Source organism: Electrona antarctica, assembly GCF_951216825.1.
Source record: "Electrona antarctica genome assembly, chromosome: 9".
NCBI classification, from domain to species: domain Eukaryota; kingdom Metazoa; phylum Chordata; class Actinopteri; order Myctophiformes; family Myctophidae; genus Electrona; species Electrona antarctica.
In genome coordinates, this window is record NC_136790.1 from 58,247,624 (window position 1) to 58,274,893 (window position 27,270).

Genomic DNA, 27,270 nt, shown 5'->3' on the forward strand with positions numbered 1-27,270 from the left:
CTCGTTGGGGCGACCGCTCTTCCCGTTGAGGCGACCGATCTTCGCCGCTTTGGGCGAGTTGGAAAAGGGGCGAGCCGTCTCGTATTCCACTCTCTTACTATATTACTCTGTTCTAAACATACAACACAGCACAGATACAGCAGAATGTAGTCTCTGCTTCCACCTGGTGGTGACAACAGACAACTGCAGGATGCGGCAGCGTGTATTTCATCCGTACGACGGTGACGCGCGTCGAAAACAGCCGATGTTTAGGGTTCGTACTTCGGCTGTTTTCGACGACTGCGCAGCCGCAGTGCCGAGTCACAGAATTCCATAAGGTCGTAGATTTGGACGTAACACACAGGAAGTGTCTGTATTATATTGTGACGTGACCAGGGGAGCCTGCCTGTAAAATGCCGTAAAATGACATGGGGGGGGGGGGGGGGGGGGGGGGCGTTACCAAAAGGTGGGCGTGGCCATGGCCGCCAGAAGTCTGTCAGATTTTGACAGCTTCAAATTAGTGTTAAAAATAATATAACCCAATTGACTCCAGTCCTCTCTGTTTAATTAACTACAGTAAGCACTTGTGTTATTTGTAATGTGTTCTTAGAAGACAATTGTAAACAGCTCCCTGGATAAATTGTAAAAGTATACTGTACCAAATTTATAATCATTTATAACCTGTTAATAAAAATGCATGACAAAAATAAAGTATAGTTTATTTGAGCTTGTTTCTAAAGTGTAGTTGTTTATGGAGAGTAGGTAACCAAGTGATTAGATGTAAAATTGTGTAAAATTCAGGGATAATGAAAGTTAAAACAACTCCATGACACATTCATTTAAACCAAAGATGAGGCACTTGATTTAGGAATAAGGAAGGTAGAAGGAAAGCAAAATAAACATTAGATATATGTATATCCAAAGCAATGCAAATACAAAGAGGGAATCAACCAGGTGCTCGATGGAGGTGCAATAAAAAATGTTTAAAAGTAAAGTGAACTGGTGCTTCAAAGATCAGTGGGACTCGAATAATAGAAAAAGGACCGTGATCCGAGCACTCAAAAAAGTTTAAAAATGAGGATGATAGATAAAAAAAAACTTTTAAAACAGCAAAACATGTTTTGACTAGCACAGGAGTCTTCATCAGGGCAGGTATGATGTAGAACCAGGTTTAGCAGCCGCTGAACCCACATTTCCCAAAGTACTGTATGCGGGAGTCACTCCCAAAACAGAAGCTTTTCACAACTTCCTTAAGATCCAAGGCTTCAGTCAGATCACCATGGATGTGCAAAAAAAGCAGGTGGTTGAGGTTGAGGGCTCCGTCTTTTTGGCAAATCTAGAACTTCCTGTTTGAGAGCTAGCAAATTTAAGACTTCCGGTTGCTTTCAGAATAAAAGCGTATTTAATTAAATAATTATTACATTACATTATTAGTATTATTATTACATTACAGTTATTGTGAAGACACACATTATGTTTCTGTGTAAAAATAAGAAATTCAATAACGTAAAAAAGTTATCTAAATGGATAAATGCCCAAGTCCATGCACTGGAGTGCCCAAGTCCATTCACTGGAGTGCATGGACTTAATAAAGTGGATGCTGGACAAAAATCCCTTCTATGTATCGACTAGTGTGACATATGCACATGTCCGGGGAGACCTCCTCTACAACACCACACCGTCTGCTAAGCAGCAGAGGTGTAAAACAAATAATTGCATGCCATACAGCAAGGTCAGAGGTAAAAAAAAAATCCCATTTCCAGACTACAGTGGACTAAAGTGGACGCTGGACAAAAGTCCCTGCTATGTTTCGACTAGTGTGACATACACACGCGTCCGGGGAGACCTCCTCTACAACACCACACCCTCCGCTAAGCAGCAGAGGTGTAAAACAAAAATTGGCACCAGGTCAGATGTAAAGAAACTTCCCATTTCCAGACTACAGTGGACTAAAGTGGTCCACCATGTTCAATTCATCAAAACATTTAGAGACGTACAAATAGACACTTCTATATAGACAAAGAACAGTACAGGAATTCATCATAATGGAGGCAAAAAGGGAAAAGAAACATATACAGTGAGGGGAAAGGGGGGGGGGGGGGGGGCGGTGGGGGGGGATTCAGATTTTACGGGGGCCAGTTTCGAATTGCAGCCATCCGTAGGTGCCCTTTGAGAGCGGTTTTGAAGGAGTCAAGGGATTCGCATGTCTTAATGACTGTTGGTAGGGCGTTCCACATTTTGGTGGCATAGGAGCGAAAAGAATTTAGTCCCTTGTTTGTGCCGAATCTGGGTTGAACATGGTTCGTTGCACTCCCTCTGGTGTTGTGGGTGTGGACTTCGTTAACGTTAAGGAAGTATCTACACAGGTACATGGGTATCTTGGTGGAGTATCGGATCTTGTGGACCAGACCCATTGCAAGATGCTGTACTCTGTCGCCGACCCTAAGCCATGCCAGTCTGTCAAAGTGGGCAGGGGTGAGGTGGGTTCGGGGGTTGAGGCCAAGTAGGAGCCTGACCAGTTTGTTTTGGGAGGTCTGGAGCCTAGTTTTAAGGGCCTTTAAGCTGCTTTTATGCTGTGGTACCAGGAGGTGCATGCATAGTCAAAGAAGCCTTGTACAAGGGCTCCTGTTAAGGTCTTCAAGGTGTTTTTGTCGACCAGTGAGGAGATCCTGTAAAGGAATCTTGTTCTTTGGTTCGGTTTCATGTTACAATTCTCAAGAGTTTAATGATTGTTATGTTAAACATCTGCATTACTTAAAACCCATTCTGGACGGGAACCCCTTTTGTTTTTTTTGACAGGCTGGAATGGCTTAGGGTTGACGACAGAGTACAGCATATTGCAATGGGTCTGGTCCACAAGATTCGATACACCACCAAGATACCCATGTACCTGTCAAAATACTTCCTTAATGTTAACGAAGTCCACACCTAGCCTGGCTAATAAGCCAGACCGAATCAGCCGTTGGCAAAAAAAAATGTGCCTGCCGGCGACACGACAGTGTGATTTGAGTCTGGCTTATTAGCCAGGCTAGTCCACACCCACAACACCAGAGGAAGTGCAACGAACCATGTACAACCCAGATTCGGCACAAACTAAATTATTTTCGCTCCTATGCCACCAAAATGTGGAACGCCCTACCAACAGTCTTTAAGACATTTGAATCCCTTGACTCCTTCAAAACCGCTCTCAAAGGGCACCTACGGACGGCTGCAATTCGAAACTGGCCCTCGTAAAATCTGAATCCCCCCCCACCGCCCCACCCTTTTCCCCCTCACTGTATGTTTCTTTTCCCTTTTTACCTCCTTTAAAATTATGAATTCCTGTTCTGTTCTTTGACTATATAGTAGTGTCTATCTGTACGTCTCTAAATGTTTTGATGAATTGAACATGGTGGACCATCTTGTAAACAAGTGTAATGCTTAATTGGGTCGTCCACTCAGTCTTTGTATTGAGTTTGTGCTTGAAATGTACTGTAATTCTGCAAACTGTTAATAAATATTTCAATCAATCAATCAATTGGTTTTTTAACTAAGCATTATGTTATACTTTAGCTATTGAAAAATAGCAGACCTACAAGCTCATAGCGCGCCACTCGGTGGCGCGCTATGAGCTTGTAGGTCTGCTATTTTTGAAAAATCATAAAAATGCGGCACAAATCTTTGAATATATATTCTTTCAGAGCGAACGTTTTTTTCTTTCGACGTCAGGCCTAAATGGGTTAACTTACAAGAAGTCCAACTCAATAATCAGAGAACGTAGTAGAAGATATACATGTTTGTTGGGGCTAAATGTCATCAAATGGTGAATAAATAAATACAGGTGAAGTAAACATTGAAGATGCTTTGCTACATGAAGCTGACCTTTGGTCAGCGACTGGCATCATAATATCGATAATAGGGTAATAATCACACCTGTGTGAAGTGAGGGGCACTCTTATCTTACAACATCGAGGAGGGAATTCGGTACAGCTATGATGTAATAAAACAAACCGTGACAAAACAAACATTAATTTCCCTTCATTGTCAAAGGCGTTTTTAAAACAAACATTAAACCTGTATATAGGAGGGGCTAGCGGCTAGCACCCCTCAACAATAATAAGAAAAAGACCAATCATCAGAATATTAATATAATATTAATAGAATATTAAATAAAGATACAAAGCAATAGAAAAAAAAAGTTTTATTTGATTTTAATGTGATGAAACAGGAATTTCAACTCATCTGTCAAGTGATCTGATTGGCTATCTGGTCAGTGACTGACTGGAGGAATCCACCAATAATAACCAACATGATGACATCACTGGAGGAATCCACCAATAACAAACATGACATCACTGGAGGAAACCACCAATAATAACAAACATGATGACATCACTGGAGGAATCCACCAATAACAAAACATGATGACATCATTGCTCAAAAGAAAAAAATAAAATAAATCAGGAAACAAAATTAAAAGATAAAATAAAAATAAATGGTCTCTCTATCCACACTGAGGTTGTTTTTACTTCAAAAGATCAAATCAAACTAAATGGTCTTTCTTTCTCTCTAGCCACACGTTGACACTTTTACTCATTTCCACATGCAGGGTCCATTTGGTTACATGTGTAACACTGGATATTTTAATGTGGAAGTACAGGCATTAATATATTGTTTAGAGTTAAATTAACATTGAGTATTTTAATGTGGAAGTACAAGTCTTTAATAATACTACACATTTACACTGTTGGGGTCCTTTCAAACGGGCAGAGATTTAACGACGCAACTCGTAATTAATTTTCAACGAGACCTGCGTTTTTTTTCTGTACGTGCGGCGAAGTCGAGGGGCGACAACAAAGCAAAGCAAGCGTATCGACGTTGGTGCGGCCCTGTGAAATTGTCGCGAGCAGCTCATTCCGTGCACACGCCCGCCCCCCCCGGCGACTCACCAGACCTGGATTATTGTTTTACTCGTGTTGTGGCGCCTCTCATGAGCAGAGCTGTGTTTGGTCCAGACCCTCATGAGCAGAGCTGTGGTTACGTCTGTGTTAATCTAATGCCCCTCTGAAAGGACCTACTGTATACCGAGTTGTTTACTGTGTTGTTTACATTGTAATCGTATGAAAACAATAATACTGAGACTGTAAAATACTCACTTAGGCCTCATTCACACCTGAGACACGCAAGACACTTGTGTCCTGTGTCTTGTGTGTCTTACGGCTCGCAATGCCTTTCCAATGGGAGTCACGTAGAGATTGACCAGCTCGCCCCCTGGCTGTCTTCTGCCCCCCCCCAGCCATGAGACACAGAGGAGACACAGGGGAGACACACGGGAGACACAGCTGTCTCCCCTCTGTGTCTGTCTCAGGTGTGAACGACGCCTTATTGTGCAGAAACATATTATATAATTATAATATAATAACAAATAATTATAATAACATTATAATATAGACTTAACATCACAAAACCTGACACGCCCCCGACACATCCTGACACGCCCCCAACACGTCATGAAAAATAAATAAATACAAATAATCAAAACTCCTCGACTATTTGAAGATGATTCAGATACTGGTAGAAACCGATCAATTTGTACTGGAATAAAATGCTGTCAGGTTTTTGAACATGGATTAGTTACAACATTTCAAAATCAGCTTTGTTTGCGTGAATTCAAGTGCTACAAGTGTGAAAACAATTCAAATAAAATAAAAACCAAAATAGAGAAAATAACAGATCTATTCTCGCTGAAAGGTTTGATTTCGTTCAGATTTAACTTCACAGATTATTGTCTCAGAATGAGATCAAAACATGAGCTGAATAATTCATAATAATTCACACACATAACACACGCACACACACACGACCCAGGGTTCGAGTCCCAGGTGTTAACGCACTTGTAAAGAGAGAAAACCGACGGAGTGTAGTTTTAAACACGCGTTAGTGGAACGGACCCGACACGTCGAGGGGGCGTGTCCATGTGTCGAGGGGGTGTGTCCATGTGTCGAGGGGGTGTGTCCATGTGTCGAGGGGGTGTGTCCATGTGTCGAGGGGGCGTGTCAGTGTTGAGGGGGCGTGTCCATGCTGGGCATTCAGGGGTTAACCTTGCCTCAGTGTTAAGTTAACTCTTTGGGTGCTGGTTAGTCTTCACTGTTAATTTAACTCTAAAGTCAGACGAGTTCAAACAAAAAATACTTTTGATATATTTTATCAACATAAATGTGTGTTTCTTTTACGACAGGCACCAAAAATATAAAATAAAATATACGGTAAATGTATATTTATTATTTATGAACTTCAAAGATAATCCATACAGGCTCGGACAACATAAAGCAACAGGACTTCCTTGGTTTTGTTTCCAACTGCATTCTGGGAATTGTAGTTCTTCTAAAACACCACAAACAGAGCTGAGGTGTTGATGAACTACAACAAAAAGACTACAAAAATGGATGCTTCACAGCTTACTGCGAGCTTAACCCATTTAGACCTGAGGACGCATCTGTGTCATATTATAGCTTTTAACCCATTTTGGGGCGGGAACCCCTTTTGGTGTTTTAACTAAGCATTATGTTATACTTTAGCTATTGAAAAATAGCAGATCTACAAGCTCATAGGTCTGCTATTTTTGAAAAATCGTAAAAATGCGGCACAAATCTTTGAATGTATATTCTTTCAGAGCGAACGTTTTTTTTATTTCGACGTCAGGCCTGAATGGGTTAAAGGAGCACTTCACCAATTTAAACCCATCTTTAATATTATTGGTCCTCACTAATGATCATTATAATATTATATCTGATCTTCAGACCCTCGGACACTAAATTAAGTAACCCTAACCTTGAAAATGGATGAAGTGTTCCTTTAAATTAAAAAGACCACAAGTGTGGGTAGGATTTCTCTCTCTCTCTCTCATAGATGGTCTTGTAGATCAGATGTAGACGGTGCAGGTGGTCTTGTAGATCAGATGTAGGTGGTCTTGTAGATCAGATGCAGGTGGTCTTGTAGATCAGATGCAGGTGGTCTTGTAGATCAGATGTAGGTGGTCTTGTAGATCAGATGAAGGTGGTCTTGTAGATCAGATGTCGTCGTCGCTGCTCTCTTCCTCGCGGCTGATCTCTATCTGCAGCGAGGGCAGCTGGTCCAGACGGCTCCCCCTGCTGGACGGGAGCCTGAACGGCACAGAGAGGTTTCATACATTAAAGAAAACAGCACAAATAGCAGATCTACAAGCTTACAACGCGTTAGATCAGCCATTTGCACTATATATTAATCCAGGCGCTAGAGCCAAGCAGGCGAAAACATTGCGAAAAAAAAAGTTATGGACATTTTTCTATACCACACCATAGACAACCAATAGAAGGCAACATTTCCCACATTTCATCATGCTTTAAAGGACAACTTTAGTTTTTTTCAACCAAGGTTCATGATTTAGGTTATTATTACAGAAAGTAAAAGGTGAGTGTATTTTTTTTTTCATTTTCTGCTTTCTTTCGTTTTAGGGATTTTAGCTGTTTTTTACAGGGGGGCGGGGCATATGAGCATGGGGCTAAATATGTATTTCTTTACACAATTTTATAGCGATTTATTTTATAGGACTATAGTCCTACTATTTCCCCAAGAAATTACATCTGGCCACAAAAGATCACGGGATCTACTGAATGTGTCAAACTGACATATTGAGCCTATGACACACAGTGTGGCTTCCCCCCAGTAGGCTACCTTCATATTCAGTAGATCCTGCGATCTTCTGTGGCCAGATGTAATTTCTTGCGGTCTAGTAGGACTATAGTAAATAATAAAAAAATAAATCGCTATAACATTTTCTAAAGAAATACATATTTAGCCCCATGCTCGAATGCCCCCGCCCCCCCTGTCAAAAACAGCTAAAATCCCTAAAACGAAAGAAAGCAGCAAAAGAAAAACAATTAACACTCATCTTTTACTTTCTCTAATAACAACCTAAAACATGAACCTTGGTTGAAAAAAACTAAAGTTGTCCTTTAAGTAGCATGTGACATCATGTCACTGACATGTCAAGGGGGTTTTCGTGATTCTGAATCCATTCCACTCCTTCGGCTAAAAATGTGATGAGGTCAGCACATTTTGGCAAGTGGCTATGGCGTGCACAGCAGTGTGTAACACCTAGCAGCGCTGGGCAGCTGCTCCAGATGGCTCCCCCTAGTGGCGGTTATTATTATTATTATTAATGTGTAACAGTGACCTCTAGTGGTAGGAAGGTGTAACGTACCTAGCAGCGCTGGGCAGCTGCTCCAAACGGCTCCCCCTGCTGGTGGTTCCAGCTCTCTCCTGCTTCTTGCTGATCATGGCTCCCCACATCCTCTGAAGCTCCTCCTCCTCCTCTGCTTCTTGCTCGGGAACCTCCGCCCCTTTCTCATCCGGCTCCGCCTCCTTCCTCCTCCTCGAGGAGGAGGAATTGATGTCATCACCACCGCCGCTGGGTCCCAGGCGACTCCAGAGACGACCTGCGGGAGTTGAGTCCATGTTACTGTCTCTGTGCGTCCTACTCTATATATGGTCATGAAGTGTTCCTACTCTATATATGGTCATTAAGTGTTCCTACTCTATATATGGTCATGAAGTGAAAGAATAAGGTCATAAATACAAGCGACTGAATGAGGCTGGCATCGGACGGGTGGCTGGCATCTATCTCCCTTAGAGATAGGGTGAGAGGTTCATCTCCCTTAGAGATAGGGTGAGAAGTTAATCTCCCTTAGCCCATTTTGAGCGGGAACCCCTTTTGGTGTTAGCATTATGTTATGCTTTAGCTATTGAAAAATAGCAGATCTACAAGCTCATAGCTACGAGCTTGTAGGTCTGCTATTTTTGAAAAATCGAAGAACGACTGACATAGAAACATAGCTTTTTCAGAAAACTGTCAGGATGTAGAAGACATTTTTAGAATCTGGTCTCAGGTCAAAATGGGTTAGAGATATGGTGAGAGGTTCATCTCCCTTAGAGATAGGGTGAGAGGTTCATCTCCCTTAGAGATAGGGTGAGAGGTTCATCTCCCTTAGAGATAGGGTGAGAAGTTCAGTCACACGGGAGAGACTGAGTAGAGTCGCTGCTTCTTCGCCTGGAAAGGAGCCAGCTTAGGTGGTTCGGGCATCTGGTTAGGATGCCTCTCAGGCGTCTCCCTAGGGAGGTCCTCGATGCGCGTCCCACTGGGAGGAGACCCCGGGGCAGACCAAGGACCAGATGGAGGGATTACATCGACTCACTGGCCTTGGAACGCATCGGGGTCCCCCAGGAGGAAGTCACTAATGTTGCTCTGGAGAGGGAAGTCTGGAGCTCTCTGGTGGAGCTGTTGCCCCCGCGACCCGACTACGGATAAGCGGTTGAAGATGGATGGATAATTTTCTCCCGTGCTACACACGTCCCTCAAGAGCAGACCATTCCCTAACCACCCCATCCCTCCCCCCCCCCTCCTCCCCTCCCCCCTCCCGGTAGACAACACTGACTTCACCATATTTGGTGACCCCTGTGACCCCGTCTGAACCCATGATTCTGGAATCAAAACGACGTACTTGTCTTCCTGTCTTTGGACCAATCAGAGTGGAGGCCTCGGGACTCCTGGCTGGCCACGCCCAGTCTGCTGTGCACGTCTCTGGATGGCTCCCGTGGTTGAGGGGGTGTGTCCGGGTCATGGTACCGCCTCTTCCCTTTGATTGGCTCCCGTGGCGGGGGCGTGTCCTCACGGTAGCGTCTGGTTGGCTCCCGTGGTGGGGGCGTGTCCTCCGGGGAGCTGGAGCGTCTGTCGTGGTACCGCCTCTTCCCCAAACGCTGTCTGACATCTGTCAATCAATCACACGTCACATCTGTCAATCAGACATGATCCCTTACATAAAGGAGGTGAATTATCTCCTACAACGACCAGCTAGCCAGACATTATCCCTTACATAAAGGAGGTGAATTATCTCCTACAACGACCAGCTAGCCAGACATTATCCCTTACATAATGGAGGTGAATTATCTCCCTACAACGACCAGCTAGCCAGACATTATCCCTTACATAAAGGAGGTGAATTATCTCCCTACAACGACAAGCTAGCCAGACATTATCCCTTACATAAAGGAGGTGAAATATCTCCCTACAACGACCACCTAGCCAGACATTATCCCTTACATAAAGGAGGTGAATTATCTCCCTACAACGACCACCTAGCCAGACATTATCTGTAGATACAGTATGTATATCTGACCTGTCTTATCCGTTTTGGCCACAGGGTGGCGCTGCTGTCTGTGTCTCTTCTCCTCCAGCAGCTGCCTGATGTCCGTCACAGCGCTGGGAGCCGTCTGATTGGCCGCGGGCTCCGAGTCCCCGCCCCCTCCAATCCTGCCGCGCAGCCCGCCGGCCAATCGGCTTTCACTCCTCGCCGAGCTGGTGAGAAATATTACAATTAACCATTTAGGCATTTAGCAGAGAGAGAGACATAGGGTTTATACAGGAGAGAGAGGGTTAGGCATTTAGCAGAGAGAGAGAGAGACATAGGGTTTATACAGGAGAGAGAGGGTTAGGCATTTAGCAGAGAGAGAGAGAGACAGGGTTTATACAGGAGAAAGAGGGTTAGGCATTTAGCAGAGAGAGAGAGACATAGGGTTTATACAGGAGAGAAAAGGTTAGGCATTTAGCAGAGAGAGAGAGAGACATAGGGTTTATACAGGAGAGAGAGGGTTAGGCATTTAGCAGAGAGAGAGACATAGGATTTATACAGGAGAGAGAGGGTTAGGCATTTAGCAGAGAGAGAGACATAGGGTTTATACAGGAGAGAGAGGGTTAGGCATTTAGCAGAGAGAGAGACATAGGGTTTATACAGGAGAGAGAGGGTTAGGCATTTAGCAGAGAGAGAGAGACATAGGGTTTATACAGGAGAGAGAGGGTTAGGCATTTAGCAGACGCTCTTACCCCATTCTGAACGGGAACCCCTTTTGGTGTTTTAAACATTACATTATGTTATGCTTTAGCTATTGAAATATAGCAGATCTACAAGCTCGAGCTTGTAGGTCTGCTATTTTTGAAAAATCGTGAAAATGTGGCGCAAATCTTTGAATATATTCTTTCAGAGCGAACGCTTTTAACTCAAATCTTTGCTTCTGGGGGGGGGGGGGGTCCCCGTTCCCAGAATGGTTTGGCAGGTCTGAGAGCTCATGAATATTCATAACGAACCTAACGAGCAGAGCTGCATACATTCATTCATTTGCATACCTAACGAGCTGATCTGCATACATGGTCATCTTCAGGGTCTTCTTGGGGGAGGGGCCGGTCTTGGAGGGGGCGGGGCTAGTCATCTTCAGCTCCAGGTCGTAGGTCGGAGGTCGCTGGAGGTCGTAGTCCATCTCCTCCGAGTCTGACCCTGAACTAGACCCCCGCGACCTCAGCCTGACCCCCGCTGACCCCGCAGAGGTCAGCGACTTCTGACCTTTGAAGTGCACCGTGCGGTCGTCTGACTCCATGTCATCTTCATCATCATCATCCTCGTCTTCCTCTGGAAGGTTGACCAGGTCAGCTGGAGAGAGAGAGACATAGGGTTTATACAGGAGAGAGAGAGAGAGAGAGACTTAGGCCCTCATTTGTGTGTGGGTTTGGGGGTGTGTGGGTTTGGGGGTGTGTGAGTTTGGGGGGTGTGTGGGTTTGGGGGTGTGTGGGTTTGGTGTTGGGTTTTGGCCTATAAATATAATCTCTATTCATACATACATACAATACTCAAATACGCGCTACGAGCTTGTAGGTCTGCTATTTTTGAAATCTACAAGTTCATAGCACGGCACTCGGTGCCGCGCTATGAACTTGTAGATCTGCTATTTTTGAAAAATCATGAAAATGTGGCGCAAATCTTTGAATATATATATTCTTTCAGAGCCAATGTTTTTAACTCAAATCTTTGCTTCCGGGACATTTTTTAAGAATCGTCCTCAGGTCTAAACGGGTCAAAGTGCTTATTTAAATGGATGGATGATTAAGCACCTAAATTAGCTCTACATTTTAGGACTGAAAACATATGTTTAGATGCCTGTACAGCCTGTACAGCTGGTCAGTCAATGCTGCTCCGCTTCTCTACCACAGACAAAACCTACGACAGCTCCCGACCTGACGTGAGGTTTGGCGTGGCGTAAACGTCAAAGTCCAAAGTCACGCTGGGAGGATAAATGTCGTATTTGGTGTAAATTGCATCGATAAATGAGGGCCATAAGAGTTTATGCAGAATAGAAGAGAGAAAGAGAGAGAATAATAGGTGTGCGTGCGTGCGTGCATGCGTACCAGAGTGTGTGTGTGTGTGTGTGTGTGTGTGTGTGTGCGTGTGCGTGCGTACCAGAGTGTGTTTGTGTGTGCATGCGTGCGTACCAGAGTGTGTGTGTGTGTGTGTGTGTGTGTGTGACTGTGTGTGTGTGTGTGTGTGTGTGCATACCAGAGTGTGTGTGTGTGCGCGTGCGTACCAGAGTGTGTGTGTGAGTGTGTGTGCGTGCGTGCGTGCGTGCGTACCAGAGTGTGTGCGTGTGTAAGGAGGGCTGTCTCCAATCAGAGGGCTCTTGTTCTTCACGTCTCTCGGGTTTCGTCGGCTGTGGTACCGCCTCTTCCTGTGTGTCACAATAAAAGCTGTTAATGGTACCGCCTCTTCATGTGTGTCACAATAAAAGCTAGTAATGGTACCGCCTCTTCCTGTGTGTCACAATAAAAGCTAGTAATGGCACCGCCTCTTCCTGTGTGTCACAATAAAAGCTAGTAATGGTACCGCCTCTTCCTGTGTGTCACAATAGGATGTTTTACAAAAACAGCAGTGGTTGAAACTAACAACATTTACTCAAGTTATAAAATATAATCAGGCCCCGCCCCTTTTACAACAGAATGGTTTCCATAGACTGGGTTCCAACTTTTTACAGACTCTAATTTCGGGCCCATGAGTCGCTCTCCAGGCAACCTGTGGCCGAACAACCGAGGTGTGAGAGAGAAGAAGTGGACGGTTCAGTGTCGGAGGGAATGAGGCAGCACTCTACCCTAGGGAGGCCCCCAGGGGGGAATGAGGCAGCACTCTACCCTAGGGAGGCCCCCAGGGGGGAATGAGGCAGCACTCTACCCTAGGGAGGCCCCCAGGAGGGAATGAGGCAGCACTCTACCCTAGGGAGGCCCCCAGGAGGGAATGAGGCATCACTCTACCCTAGGGAGGCCCCCCAGGAGGGAATGAGGCAGCACTGTACCCTAGGGAGGCCCCACAGGAGGCCCCCAGGGGGGAATGAGGCAGCACTCTACCCTAGGGAGGCCCCCAGGAGGGAATGAGGCAGCACTCTACCCTAGGGAGGCCCCCAGGAGGGAATGAGGCAGCACTCTACCCTAGGGAGGCCCCCCAGGAGGGAATGAGGCAGCACTCTACCCTAGGGAGGCCCCCAGGAGGGAATGAGGCAGCACTCTACCCTAGGGAGGCCCCCAGGAGGGAATGAGGCAGCACTCTACCCTAGGGAGGCCCCCAGGAGGGAATGAGGCAGCACTCTACCCTAGGGAGGCCCCCCAGGAGGGAATGAGGCAGCACTCTACCCTAGGGAGGCCCCCAGGAGGGAATGAGGCAGCACTCTACCCTAGGGAGGCCCCCAGGAGGGAATGAGGCAGCACTCTACCCTAGGGAGGCCCCCCAGGAGGGAATGACGCAGCACTCTACCCTAGGGAGGCCCCCAGGAGGGAATGAGGCAGCACTCTACCCTAGGGAGGCCCCCAGGAGGGAATGATGCAGCACTAGTTTAGCATTTTTCATCGGGTCACTGGAACTAAATGTTTTTAGATGGGGGTCGGCAGCCAAATTAATATAATTTTGGGGGTCATTGAGAATTTAGCAACCTAAGTTTCTTCCCGTGTGTGTATGTGTGTGTGACTATGTGCGTGCGTGCGTGCGTGCGTATCCTACCAGGAGTTACTCAGTATTCCTTTCATTCCTCCATAGTTTGGGTTTCCATATTTCATGTAATATCTGCTCCTGCTGGCAGCTCCTGGTTCCTTCCTGTCACCTGCACGCACACACACACACACACACACACACACACACACACACACACACACACACACACACACACACACACACACACACACACACACACACACACACACACACACACACACACACACACACACACACACACACACACACACACAGAGAGTGCGTTTAGGTCAGAGCAACAGTACGCTATCATATACACTTCTATGCAAAAGCCAATTTTTTTTCAAAGAAAGCAAATAAAGGGGAGAACATGAACAGTATTGGGTGAAAAATAGAGGGAACTTTTTCCCAGTATCTAATATCAGCCGTCCGTAGGGGCCCTTTGAGAGCGGCTTTGAAGGAGTCTAGGGATTAACATGTCTTAATGACTCTTGGTAGGGCGTTCCACATTTTGGTGGCATAGGAGCGAAAATAATTGAGTCCCTTATTTGTGCCGAATCTGGGTTGCATTTAGACAGGTACATGGGTATCTTGGTGAAGTATTTAGACAGGTACATGGGTATCTTAGTGAAGTATTTAGACAGGTACATGGGTATCTTAGTGAAGTATTTAGACGGGTACATGGGTATCTTAGCATAGTATTTAGACAGGTACATGGGTATCTTGGTGAAGTATTTAGACAGGTACATGGGTATCTTGGTGAAGTATTTAGACGGGTACATGGGTATCTTAGTGAAGTATTTAGACAGGTACATGGGTATCTTAGTGGAGCATTTAGACGGGTACATGGGTATCTTAGTGAAGTATTTAGACAGGTACATGGGTATCTTAGTGAAGTATTTAGACAGGTACATGGGTATCTTAGTGAAGTATTTAGACGGGTACATGGGTATCTTAGCATAGTATTTAGACAGGTACATGGGTATCTTGGTGAAGTATTTAGACAGGTACATGGGTATCTTGGTGAAGTATTTAGACGGGTACATGGGTATCTTAGTGAAGTATTTAGACAGGTACATGGGTATCTTAGTGGAGCATTTAGACGGGTACATGGGTATCTTAGTGAAGTATTTAGACAGGTACATGGGTATCTTAGTGAAGTATTTAGACAGGTACATGGGTATCTTAGTGAAGTATTTAGACAGGTACATGGGTATCTTAGTGGAGTATTTAGACGGGTACATTGGTATCTTAGTGGAGTATTTAGACGGGTACATGGGTATCTTAGTGAAGTATTTAGACAGGTGCAGATCTTATTTGTGTGTGTGTGTGTTACCGTGCGTAGCGAAGCGCAGAAACAGCTTGTTTCCTTTGAAAGGTTTGATTGCAGGTCTGGGCTGGAGAGACAGGAGAGAGTCTCTCTCTGATAGAGAGACACCGTCTGTCTGTTGGAGAGAGAGCAGGGAGTCTCTCTCTGCCTCGGACACACCGTCTGTCTGCGCGCACACACACACACACACACACACACACACACACACACACACACACACACACACACACACACACACACACACACACACACACACACACACACACACACACACACACACACACACACACACACACACACACACAGTATTTGAAGGCTCTAGTAACAGATACTGGTTCTGTTCAGAATGTATTGTCTCCCGTCTTTCCACAACATAATAGAAAATGCTCGATAAGAACCAGCCTCGATAAGAACCCGCCTCGATAACAACCAGCCTCGATAAGAACCCGCCTCGATAAGAACCCGCCTCGATAAGAACCCGCCTCGATAAGAACCAGCCTGCCTCGATAAGAACCCGCCTCGATAAGAACCCGCCTCGATAAGAACCAGCCTCGATAAGAACCCGCCTCGATAAGAACCAGCCTCGATAAGAACCCGCCTCGATAAGAACCAGCCTGCCTCGATAAGAACCCGCCTCGATAAGAACCAGCCTCGATAAGAACCCGCCTCGATAAGAACCAGCCTCGATAAGAACCCGCCTCGATAAGAACCAGCCTCGATAAGAACCCTCCTCGATAAGAACCCGCCTCGATAAGAACCAGCCTCGATAAGAACCCGCCTCGATAAGAACCCGCCTCGATAAGAACCAGCCTCGATAAGAACCAGCCTCGATAAGAACCCTCCTCGATAAGAACCCGCCTCGATAAGAACCAGCCTCGATAAGAACCCTCCTCGATAAGAACCAGCCTCGATAAGAACCAGCCTCGATAAGAACCCTCCTCGATAAGAACCAGCCTGCCTCGATAAGAACCAGCCTCGATAAGAACCCGCCTCGATAAGAACCCTCCTCGATAAGAACCAGCCTGCCTCGATAAGAACCCTCCTCGATAAGAACCAGCCTCGATAAGAACCCTCCTCGATAAGAACCAGCCTCGATAAGAACCAGCCTGCCTCGATAAGAACCCTCCTCGATAAGAACCAGCCTCGATAAGAACCCTCCTCGATAAGAACCCGCCTCGATAAGAACCAGCCTCGATAAGAACCCGCCTCGATAAGAACCCGCCTCGATAAGAACCAGCCTCGATAAGAACCAGCCTCGATAAGAACCCTCCTCGATAAGAACCCGCCTCGATAAGAACCAGCCTCGATAAGAACCCTCCTCGATAAGAACCAGCCTCGATAAGAACCAGCCTCGATAAGAACCCTCCTCGATAAGAACCAGCCTGCCTCGATAAGAACCAGCCTGCCTCGATAAGAACCAGCCTCGATAAGAACCCTCCTCGATAAGAACCAGCCTGCCTCGATAAGAACCCTCATCGATAAGAACCAGCCTCGATAAGAACCCTCCTCGATAAGAACCCTCCTCGATAAGAACCCGCCTCGATAAGAACCAGCCTCGATAAGAACCCTCCTCGATAAGAACCAGCCTCGATAAGAACCCTCCTCGATAAGAACCCTCCTCGATAAGAACCAGCCTCGATAAGAACCAGCCTCGATAAGAACCCTCCTCGATAAGAACCAGCCTCGATAAGAACCAGCCTCGATAAGCCTGATCGATAAGGTGCTCCTTATCAATAAAACATTAACCCATTTTGATCTGAGATCAGATTCTAAAAATGTTTATGTCAGCCGTTCTTCGATTTAAAAAAAATAGCAGACCTACAAGCTCGTAGCGCGCCACCGAGTGGCGCGCTATGAGCTTGTAGATCTGCTATTTTCCAATAGCTAAAGCATAACATAATGCTAACACCAAAAGGGGTTCCCGCCCAAAATGGGTTAACGATCTCCACCCCGATCTCTACTCAGCTCACCAGATGTTCGGTCGACAACGCACCGAGTGCACGGAGTAAACGCACGCCGGTGCATTTACCAACGCTCAGCATGATGATGTCACAGGTGGGCGTGTTTACCTGGGTAGGGGCCGGGGCTACATCTGTGTTGTTCTCCGCCTTCGCCGCTGACTCCGCCCCTTCCGTCACCACCTGCCCTTCCTCCTCCTCCTCATCCTCATCATCAGAGGTCTTCTCTGTACGTTCACACACACACACACACACACACACACACACACACACACACACACACACACACACACACACACACACACACACACACACACACACACACACACACACACACACACACACACACACACACACACACACACACACACACACACACACAATGTTGATGTATTCATAGTAGGGACGTTTGTAGTTAATCGATTAATCGCCGTTCAGAAATTATTCAATTAAACTTAATTAATTAAAAATTCTGCGGTTCTATCATTGGGTGGTTTTCTGCGTGCTGATTGGCTAGCCACGCCCATTAGAAAGATGTTCTGGGCGCGTCAGGTGATGAAATTACCCACAGTTCATAGCGTTACCAGGGGAACGAGGGGGATGCTCCGAACGTCAATCATTTAACCCATTTAGGCCTGACCTCAAATTTAAAAAAATCTTCTAAATCCTCCAGTTTTCTGAAATAAATATTTTCACGATTTTTCAAAAATAGGCCTATCTCACAGCATTTCCCCGCCCCCTTTTGGAGCTAGTGGTGTTATTTTTTCTGCGGTCCATAGGCTTCCATGTTAAAAGAGGTATTTTTTTTCACAAGTCACAAACTACTGTTTTGTAAACGTAAGGTTTATTCTACTTATTTGAGTTGTTATACCATTGTGTTTTCTTCATATGATTATCGGTCTTTGACATTTTAACATTAGGAAATGGTACTTATTCTCCAGAGAAAAAAAGTGTAAATGCTAATGGTTAAATAACACCACTAGCTCCGGAAGGGGGCGTGGAAAGGGGGCTGTGAGATAGGCCTATAGCAGACCTACAAGCTCGTAGCTCGCCACTCGGTGGCGCGCTATGAGCTTGTAGGGTTCCCGAAAAAGGGGTTCCCACCCAAAATGGGTTAAGTATGCAAATGAGTTATGTATCGCGGTTAGAATGTCAACCAACAATAATAGTGCTTTCTCACTGTTCTCACAGGGAGACGGAATGGAAGGATAGGATAAATATATATTTAACAACAACAATAATAATAATAATAATAAGGGGAACATGATGAGAAATTACTAAGTAAAAAAATATGGAAATGAAATGTATAATGAATATTATATATGAATATTACAACCCCTATCACACAGGAAAGTGTATTTATGAAACTAATAATAAAACAATCGGTTTAAATAGACATGATATGACATGTATAAAGAGGCCAAGCATGTACAGTAGGCACTGGCTGTGAATAAGGACAGTTTTTATAAAGTGATGCAAAGTGTCATGAATGGTGGACTCATCTTCAAAGTGCCGTCCCATTCCCAACAATTTGGAGCCCTTGCAGGCTCTAACCCTCAACCCCTAACCTCTAACCCCTAACCCTTGCAGCCTCTCAACCCCTAACCCCTAACCCTTACAGCCTCTCAACCCCTAACCCCTAACCCTTACAGCCTCTCACCCTCAAGCACTTACAGCTGATGTCACTAAAGTCAATGAGGGTTCAGGGCTCGAGGGAGGCCATTGGGATTGGGCCGACCACAGCCTTGGTTAAAACTCTGATAGCCCGGCTATGGCCAATCAGCTATGGCCAATCAGCTACGGCCAATCAGCTACGGCCGCGGTAAAGTGGTAACTTGCGACCGTATCGATCTGGTAATTAAATCGCCCTCGGCTGCCATGGAACGACTTTAATGAAGTGAAAACAAAGACATTTATTTTGGGGACAAATGAGTTACCTTTGCCATGGGAGGGGAGGGGTTCGTCCGACCCTTTGACCTCAGTCTCCGTGGGAACGACCTTGGGATCGGTGGGAACGACCTTGGGATCGGTGGGAACGACCGTGGGATCGTTGGAAACGACCTTGGGATCGGTGGGAACGACCTTGGGATCGGGCATACGGCTGCAGTTGATGAGCGCCCGGGAGGAAGTGACATCATCCAACCACACCACGTTACCTAAAAAAAAAAGAAAATAATGGCATTTTTTACAGTGCTTTACAACATTCATTCATTCATTATTTGGGAGGTGAAGCGGCGAACAGTCGACACCAGCGTCCTCACTTTCCACATTCACACACCGACGGTGGCGAGCTCACAACACAACGACTCATTGGAGGCAGTGTGAGGTTCAGTGTGTGGGTGTAGAACGACACCGGGCACTGCCCTCCCTGTGTGGGTGTAGAATGACACCGGGCACTGCCCTCCCTGTGGGGGTGTGGAACGACACCGGGCACTGCCCTCCCTGTGGGGGTGTAGAAAGACACCGGCCACTGCCCTCCCTGTGGGGGTGTGGAACGACACCGGGCACTGCCCTCCCTGTGGGGGTGTGGAACGACACCGGGCACTGCCCTCCCTGTGGGGGTGTAGAACGACACCGGGCACTGCACTCCCTGTGGGGGTGTGGAACGACACCGGGCACTGCCCTCCCTGTGGGGGTGTGGAACGACACCGGGCACTGCCCTCCCTGTGGGGGTGCGGAACGACACCGGGCACTGACCTCCCTGTTTGGGTGTGGAACGACACCGGGCACTGCCCTCCCTGTGGGGGTGTGGAACGACACCGCGCACTGCCCTCCCTGTGGGGGTGTGGAACGACACCGGGCACTGCACTCCCTGTGGGGGTGTGGAACGACACCGCGCACTGCCCTCCCTGTGGGGGTGTGGAACGACACCGGGCACTGCCCTCCCTGTGGGGGTGTAGAACGACACCGGGCACTGCCCTCCCTGTGGGGGTGTAGAACGACACCGGGCACTGCCCTCCCTGTGGGGGTGTGGAACGACACCGGGCACTGCCCTCCCTGTGGGGGTGTGGAACGACACCGGGCACTGCCCTCCCTGTGGGGGTGTGGAACGACACCGGGCACTGCCCTCCCTGTGGGGGTGTGGAACGACACCGGGCACTGCCCTCCCTGTGGGGGTGTGGAACGACACCGGGCACTGCCCTCCCTGTGGGGGTGTGGAACGACACCGGGCACTGCCCTCCCTGTGGGGGTGTAGAACGACACCGGGCACTGCCCTCCCTGTGGGGGTGTAGAACGACACCGGGCACTGCCCTCCCTGTGGGGGTGTAGAACGACACCGGGCACTGCCCTCCCTGTGGGGGTGTAGAACGCGACGCGTGTGTCGAGTTTGTTCTTGGGTTACGTGGATTACAGACGTACAGAGAGACACAGACGTGATGCATTTATAGATATACAGTATAGAATATAGATCTATAGATCTATAGAATCTAGAACTTACATGAGGTGTCGTCTATCCACTCTATGTGAGCAGGAGGATATTCCTTGAAGTAATCGAACACTTCCTGTGTGGACATGTCGTCAACGCCAGACACATGGAGGGCCTCGAGACGGAGGTTAGGAACCGCTGGGGGGAGAGACACACACACACACTTTTATAAATGCTAACGTTTTAACACTTGTAAATGTAAGCTTTTATTGTGAAGGCCCAGACGCTTTTATTGTGAAGGCCCAGACGGTTAGCTCAACCGTCTGGGCCGCTAGAGGCTGCTGAGCCAGGCTGACGGCGTGCCGCGGGTTCGACTCCCGATCCCGACGGCCTTTGCCGCGTGTCTTCCCCCCCTTCTCTCTCTCCGTTTCCGGTCAGTCTACTTTTTAACTTATCAATAAAAAGACAGAAAAGGCCAAAAATAATATCTTAAAAAAGTTTCTGAATGTCTCAGCCTGCATATTTCCGCGTGCATAGCTGATCTACAAGCTCACAACGTGCCGCGGACGTGATGCATTGTGAGCTTGCAGATCAGTTATTTTAGCAGCACGCAACACGTCGCGCGACGAAGAAGAATAAATGCGGTTTCCCTCAGAGATGTGTTTTGTTGGCTGACCCGTGGGTGGAATGGAGCGACATACTGTACACATACTGTACGACATACTGTACACCAATAACAATATCAGGTGATTCTTCAAAGGTTAGTGAAAAACAACGGCAGATTAGGATTAATTATGCATTAAATGTGTTAATAATAATAAATACCTTTCTTCATCATATCTTTATCCAGCACCATGTCTTTCTGGTTCTTCTTCTCTTCGTCACAGAAATGAAAACGCTGTGCTCGCTTCTCCTTCTTCTCTATCGCCTCCTAGTGGGGAAGAACAGCACAACATCTATTAATTATCCTTCTCTATCGCCTCCTAGTGGGGGTATAAAATAGCTCAAGGATGTATTGCTGATTAGGTTAGGACTTAAACCAGGACGTTTCGACTTCTGCCTTCTCCCTGAAGCCGACCCTTGTTATATATTCGCCGACTATGCTTGTCACGATGACTAAGCCAGTTAGATCTATCCATATATGGTTCTACCACATCGATCTGATATCAGCACTGGGTCGGCTCGGGCCAAATATAGGGATTGTCATACTAGACATGTCATATGTCATATAGCCCAACGTCCTATAGTCGGATATCCCCATATATGGGGACTAAATATCCAATGAGCAACTACTCAGATCCAACAACATGACTGGAAGCGAGAGTCTTCGTTACAGCACAACAACAACTATTAATTATCCTTCTTCTATATTGCCTCCTAGTGGGGAAGAACAGCACAACAACATCAAAGAGGCTCATAATTATGTAGAATACAAATAAATGTATTCTATTGTTTTATTAATGCAGAAGTTCATAACAAAGCTTTCACTTATTATGTAGCATTCCTGGAACAACATATTTTCAGATGGGGGTCGGCGGCCAAATTCAGATAATTCCTGAGCACCACTGACATAGGAAACTGTTGGGATTTAGAAGACTAACAATGTTCAAATGCTTCCGTCATACAGTCTGGAGCAACGGAAGCTCTGATCATGAGTAAAATATAAATGCTTCAGTCATACAGTCTGGAGCAACGGAAGCTCTGATCATGAGTAAAATATAAATGCTTCAGTCATACAGTCTGGAGAAACGGAAGCTCTGATCACGAGTCAAATATAAATGCTTACAGCTAAAATATAAAGTTGATCTATATAGTGATAGTAGATAGATAGGTACGTAGTGAACCATAGAGTTATCTATCTATCTAGTGATAGTGCCTTGCTCATTGACAGGGAAAGGGATTTGAACCTTAGAGTTGACGTCTATCCCGGTGATGAACGCTCCAGTATAACAGCGTAACAGGGTTGTAAGGCGTAGGTAGATAGGTAGTTAACAGTAACAGGGTTGTAAGTAACCTTAGAGTTTACGTCTATCCCGGTGATGAACGCTCCAGTATAACAGCGTAACAGGGTTGTAAGGCGTAGGTAGATAGGTAGTTAACAGTAACAGGGTTGTAAGTAACCTTAGAGTTGACGTCTATCCCGGTGATGAACGCTCCAGCCTTGTTCTCGTAGCGACGTCCTGCCACTAGCTCCGCCACCAGCTCCGCCCCCGGGTCCACCTTCACGTCCTGGAAGATAAGAAAAAAATATTTGTCAAAACAATTTTGTCGTCAAACAACATTCATCCATCCATCTTCAACCGCTTATCCGTACTCGGGTTGCGGGGGCAATAGCTCCACCAGAGAGCTCCAGAGCAACATGATGCTGATAAACATAGACATATAAATGGTAGACGCCCCTTTCGGCTCTAATGTGCTCAAGGGAGGGCAAAACTTTCCCCGAGATTCCTTGCGAAGCCCCACGGAAGCATGAGTGTGCGTCACAGAGCGCATGCTGGGGTCTGTAAGTTCTGGAAAAGATGCGCTGTGATTGGCCAGTAGTCACTTGAGTGGCAGCGTGACGTAGTGTGCCGTCCACTCTTCCGGCGTACCAGTGTTAATTCTTCCGCCCTCCCGTCAACACACATCGCTCCAACGAACTGCAGCAGCCAATGAGGCTAATAGTAATCTCAGCAAGGCACATGGCTTGATTGGTTAGAGTGGGTGACAATATTATCACACAAAAAGATGAAATTAGGTTCCATCCTGGAGGCAAATCTTTCCGGTAATAAAATGGCCAACGCAATCAAAAAAGTCAACCAAAGAACAAGATTCCTTTACAGGATCTCCTCACTGGTCAACAAAAACCCCTTGAATGTAGCTGGTTGTAATGCTAGCTAAAGGCCGTAAGATAATGCTAGTGGTGTTGTTCTCCTCCCGGAGGCCCCCACCTTTCTGTTTAACCCGGAAGGGAAAAAAGCTCCGTACAGTGGGAGCAGACGGGCGGCATATCGTCAGTGTGAGCATGCTAACACTAGATGGCGCTAAAGGAGTTAATGTCCACGAAGTCCACACCCGCAACACCAGAGGGAGTTCAACAAACCATGTGCAACCCAGATTTGGCACAAACAAGGGACTAAATTAATTTCGCTCCTATGCCACCAAAACGTGTAACACCCTACCAACAGTCATTAAGACATGTGAATCCCTTGACTCCTTCAAAACCGCTCTCAAAGAGCACTTAACGGGCGGCTGCAATTCCAAACTGGCTCCTGTGTCCACAAGTAAACAAGTCTTAGTGTTTTATATTAGTGTGAAATATAATGAAATGTACCCATTCTACATACTGTGAAATATAATGAAATGTACCCATTCTACATACTGTGAAATATAATGAAATGTACCCATTCTACATACTGTGAAATATAATGAAATGTACCCATTCTACATACTGTGAAATATAATGAAATGTACCCATTCTACATACTGTGAAATATAATGAAATGTACCCATTCTACATACTGTGAAATATAATGAAATGTACCCATTCTACATACTGTGAAATATAATGAAATGTACCCATTCTACATACTGTGAAATATAATGAAATGCACCCATTCTACATACAGTGAAATATAATGCACTGTACCAATTCTACATACTGTGAAATAAAATGAAATGTACCCATTCTACATACTGTGAAATATAATGAAATGTAGCCATTCTACATACTGTGAAATATAATGAAATGTACCCATTCTACATACTGTGAAATATAATGAAATGTACCCATTCTTCATACTGTGAAATATAATGAAATATACCCATTCTACATACAGTGAAATATAATGCACTGTACCCATTCTACATACTGTGAAATATAATGAAATGTACCCATTATACATACTGTGAAATATAATGAAATGTACCCATTCTACATACTGTGAAATATAATGAAATGTACCCATTCTACATACTGTGAAATACAATGAAATGTACCCATTCTACATACTGTGAAATATAATGAAATGTACCCATTATACATACTGTGAAATATAATGCACTGTACCCATTCTAAATACTGTGAAATATAATGAAATGTACCCATTCTACATACTGTGAAATAAAATGAAATGTACCCATTCTACATACTGTGAAATACAATGAAATGTACCCATTCTACATACTGTGAAATATAATGAAATGTACCCATTCAACATACTGTGAAATACAATGAAATGTACCCATTCTACATACTGTGAAATATAATGAAATGTAGCCATTCTACATACTGTGAAATATAATGAAATGTACCCATTCTACATACTGTGAAATATAATGAAATGTACCCATTCTACATACTGTGAAATATAATGAAATGTACCCAGTCTACATATATGTTATTGTTATTAATAAGTTGTTGTTATTGTAACCTTGTGTATTTGTTTACTGTGAAGATTACAGCTAGTTGTCGGCCCATTTCCGCTTAGCTGTGACGTCACGGACTAACAACAACAACAACGAATTATTATTAATATTATTATTAAGTTATTATAAACATTATTAGCTCTTATAAACATAAACATATAATAAACAAGTCATTCTAAACACACACAGTGACAGCCTATAGGGAGGGAGGGGTCCGCTGGCCGGGACTCCCCTCCCCGGCCTCCAGGCACCACAGGCCGGCCTCCTCTATCAGGACAGCCCGGGGTCTGAGCCGCGGCCTAGTGGGACTCACTCACCTCCTCCTCCTCCTGTAGCTCTCCCTCCTCCACCTCCATGGGCTCAGCTTCTCCTCCTCCTCCTTTCTCCTCCCGGGAGGAGGAGGTCGAGGAGGAGGAGGACGAGGACGAGGACGAAGACTCCGAGGAGTCCGAGTCCTCTCCGCCGGACTCGGAGCGCTCTGAGCCGGACTGGGGCTCCACAGACACACCGTGCAAGCTTCCCACCGCCGCCATGTTGGATCAACAACACAGAACACACTGCCGTGGGGTGTTTTTTACCTCGAGTTTACTGGAAGGCATCACTTCACTTCCTATAGTTATAATACCTGGGGTGGTTTTTACCTCGAGTTTACTGGAAGGCATCACTTCATTTCCTATAGTTATAATACATGGGGAGGTTTTTACCTCAAGCTTACTGGAAGGCATCACTTCACTTCCTATAGTTATAATACATGGGGTGGTTTTTACCTCGAGTTAACTGGAAGGCATCACTTCACTTCCTATAGTTATAATACATGAGGTGGTTTTACCCCTAGTTTAGAGGAAGGCATCACATCACTTCCTATAGTTATAATACATGGGGTGGTTTTTACCTCTAGTATACTGGAAGGCACCACATCACTTCCTAAATAATACACAGGGTGTTTTTTACCTCGAGTTTAGAGGAAGGCATAGTTATAATACATGGGGAGGTTTTTACCGCGAGTGAAAGGCATCACTTATAATTATAATACACAGGGTGGTTTTTACCTCGTAGGGGAGTGTGTTGTGGGAGTGTGTTGTAGTGGAGTGGAGTGTGTAGTGGAGTGTGTTGTGGGTGTTAGGCCAAGTAGGCCTGCCCTAGAGAGAACCCTGACCAGTTCATTGTTTTGGGAAGTCGGAGCCTTGTTTTAAGGGCCCTTGAGGTGCTGTGGTGCATGCATATTGCATAGTCCAGGGAAGTACTCAGCGGTGGTGGGTCAGGGGTAGAGTGGCCGGATGATAACCGCAAGGTTCCCAGTTCGATCCCTGTGGGCTCCCCCAGAGTTAGTGTTGAAGTGACACTGCACCCATGATTGCTCCTGATGTGCAGGTTGGTGCCTTGCATGGTTTCCTCCACCATCGGTGTGTGAATGTGTGTGTGAATGTGTGTGTGAATGGGTGAATGTGATGCACAATCTATGTAAAGGTGTGTGAATGTGTGAATGTGATGCACAATCTATGTAAAGGTGTGTGAATGTGTGTGAATGTGATGCACAATCTATGTAAAGGTGTGTGAATGGGTGAATGTAATGCACAGCCTATGTAAAGGTGTGTGATGTGTGTGTGAATGGGTGAATGGATAAAGGTGCTATATAAATGCATCATTTACTATGCAGAATATCCCATTTCAGGTTTTCAAATGTAGGCCTACAGGTATAAACATAATTTTGAAAATAGCAGAACTATCTCACAATGCGTCACGGCCCGTCACCATGTGACGCATTGTGAGCTTGTATAGATCTGCTGTTTTCAAATGGCCGAAATGGGCTGAAATGTACACTGTATGTTTTGTAATAATAATCAAAATCTACAAAGTCACTATGAACTAAAAGTCATAGTAGTAGTAAAAGTTTTGGCAATTAGAAATACTCAAGTAAAGCTGAATTGTATTTAAGTTTGTTACTTTTTACACACCACTGCTATGCAAGGGCCTCGACCAGTGAGACTGGTCCTCTGACGCCCCCCTCTGGCTAAAGATTGAATCACATGGTACTGCTTCTGTCCAGAGTTAGTCTCTCAAGACAGACTGTTGCCTCGCGTTGTTTCTGCATCCACCCCTATTATAATATAGCACAACATATTTAAACCTAATGTTTCTGCATCCACCCCTAGAATATAGCACAACATAATAGGGGCCCCTATAGTAGCCTGGCTAATAAGCCAACGGCTGATTCGGTCTGGCTTATTAGCCAGGCTACCCCTATAGCACATCATATTAAACCAGGTGTATTGTCAGATTGGAGGGATCTGAGCTGCATTGGAGATCTTTACATCTAGACATTAAACTGGCCTCTTTTGCTCAATTGCAGCACTAAATATCAGCTTCATTAAGCTC

At 45.7% G+C, this 27,270-nt stretch overlaps 1 protein-coding gene across 1 annotated transcript; it reads right to left on the minus strand.

The window, feature by feature from the left end:
• Positions 1-4,144: 4,144 nt before the first annotated feature.
• ncbp3 (nuclear cap binding subunit 3) lies at positions 4,145-25,461 on the minus strand. The gene is made up of 14 exons (XM_079509899.1): positions 25,212-25,461; positions 22,609-22,716; positions 21,313-21,418; positions 20,560-20,685; positions 19,058-19,276; positions 17,232-17,347; positions 15,169-15,328; positions 13,863-13,962; positions 12,452-12,546; positions 11,177-11,477; positions 10,173-10,351; positions 9,498-9,764; positions 8,201-8,435; positions 4,145-7,121 (listed from the first exon to the last, which is right to left on the minus strand). The coding sequence occupies exons 1-14, from the start codon at positions 25,425-25,427 to the stop codon at positions 7,028-7,030; spliced, it is 2,322 nt and encodes a 773-aa protein (XP_079366025.1). The 5' UTR covers positions 25,428-25,461; the 3' UTR covers positions 4,145-7,027.
• Positions 25,462-27,270: the final 1,809 nt, after the last annotated feature.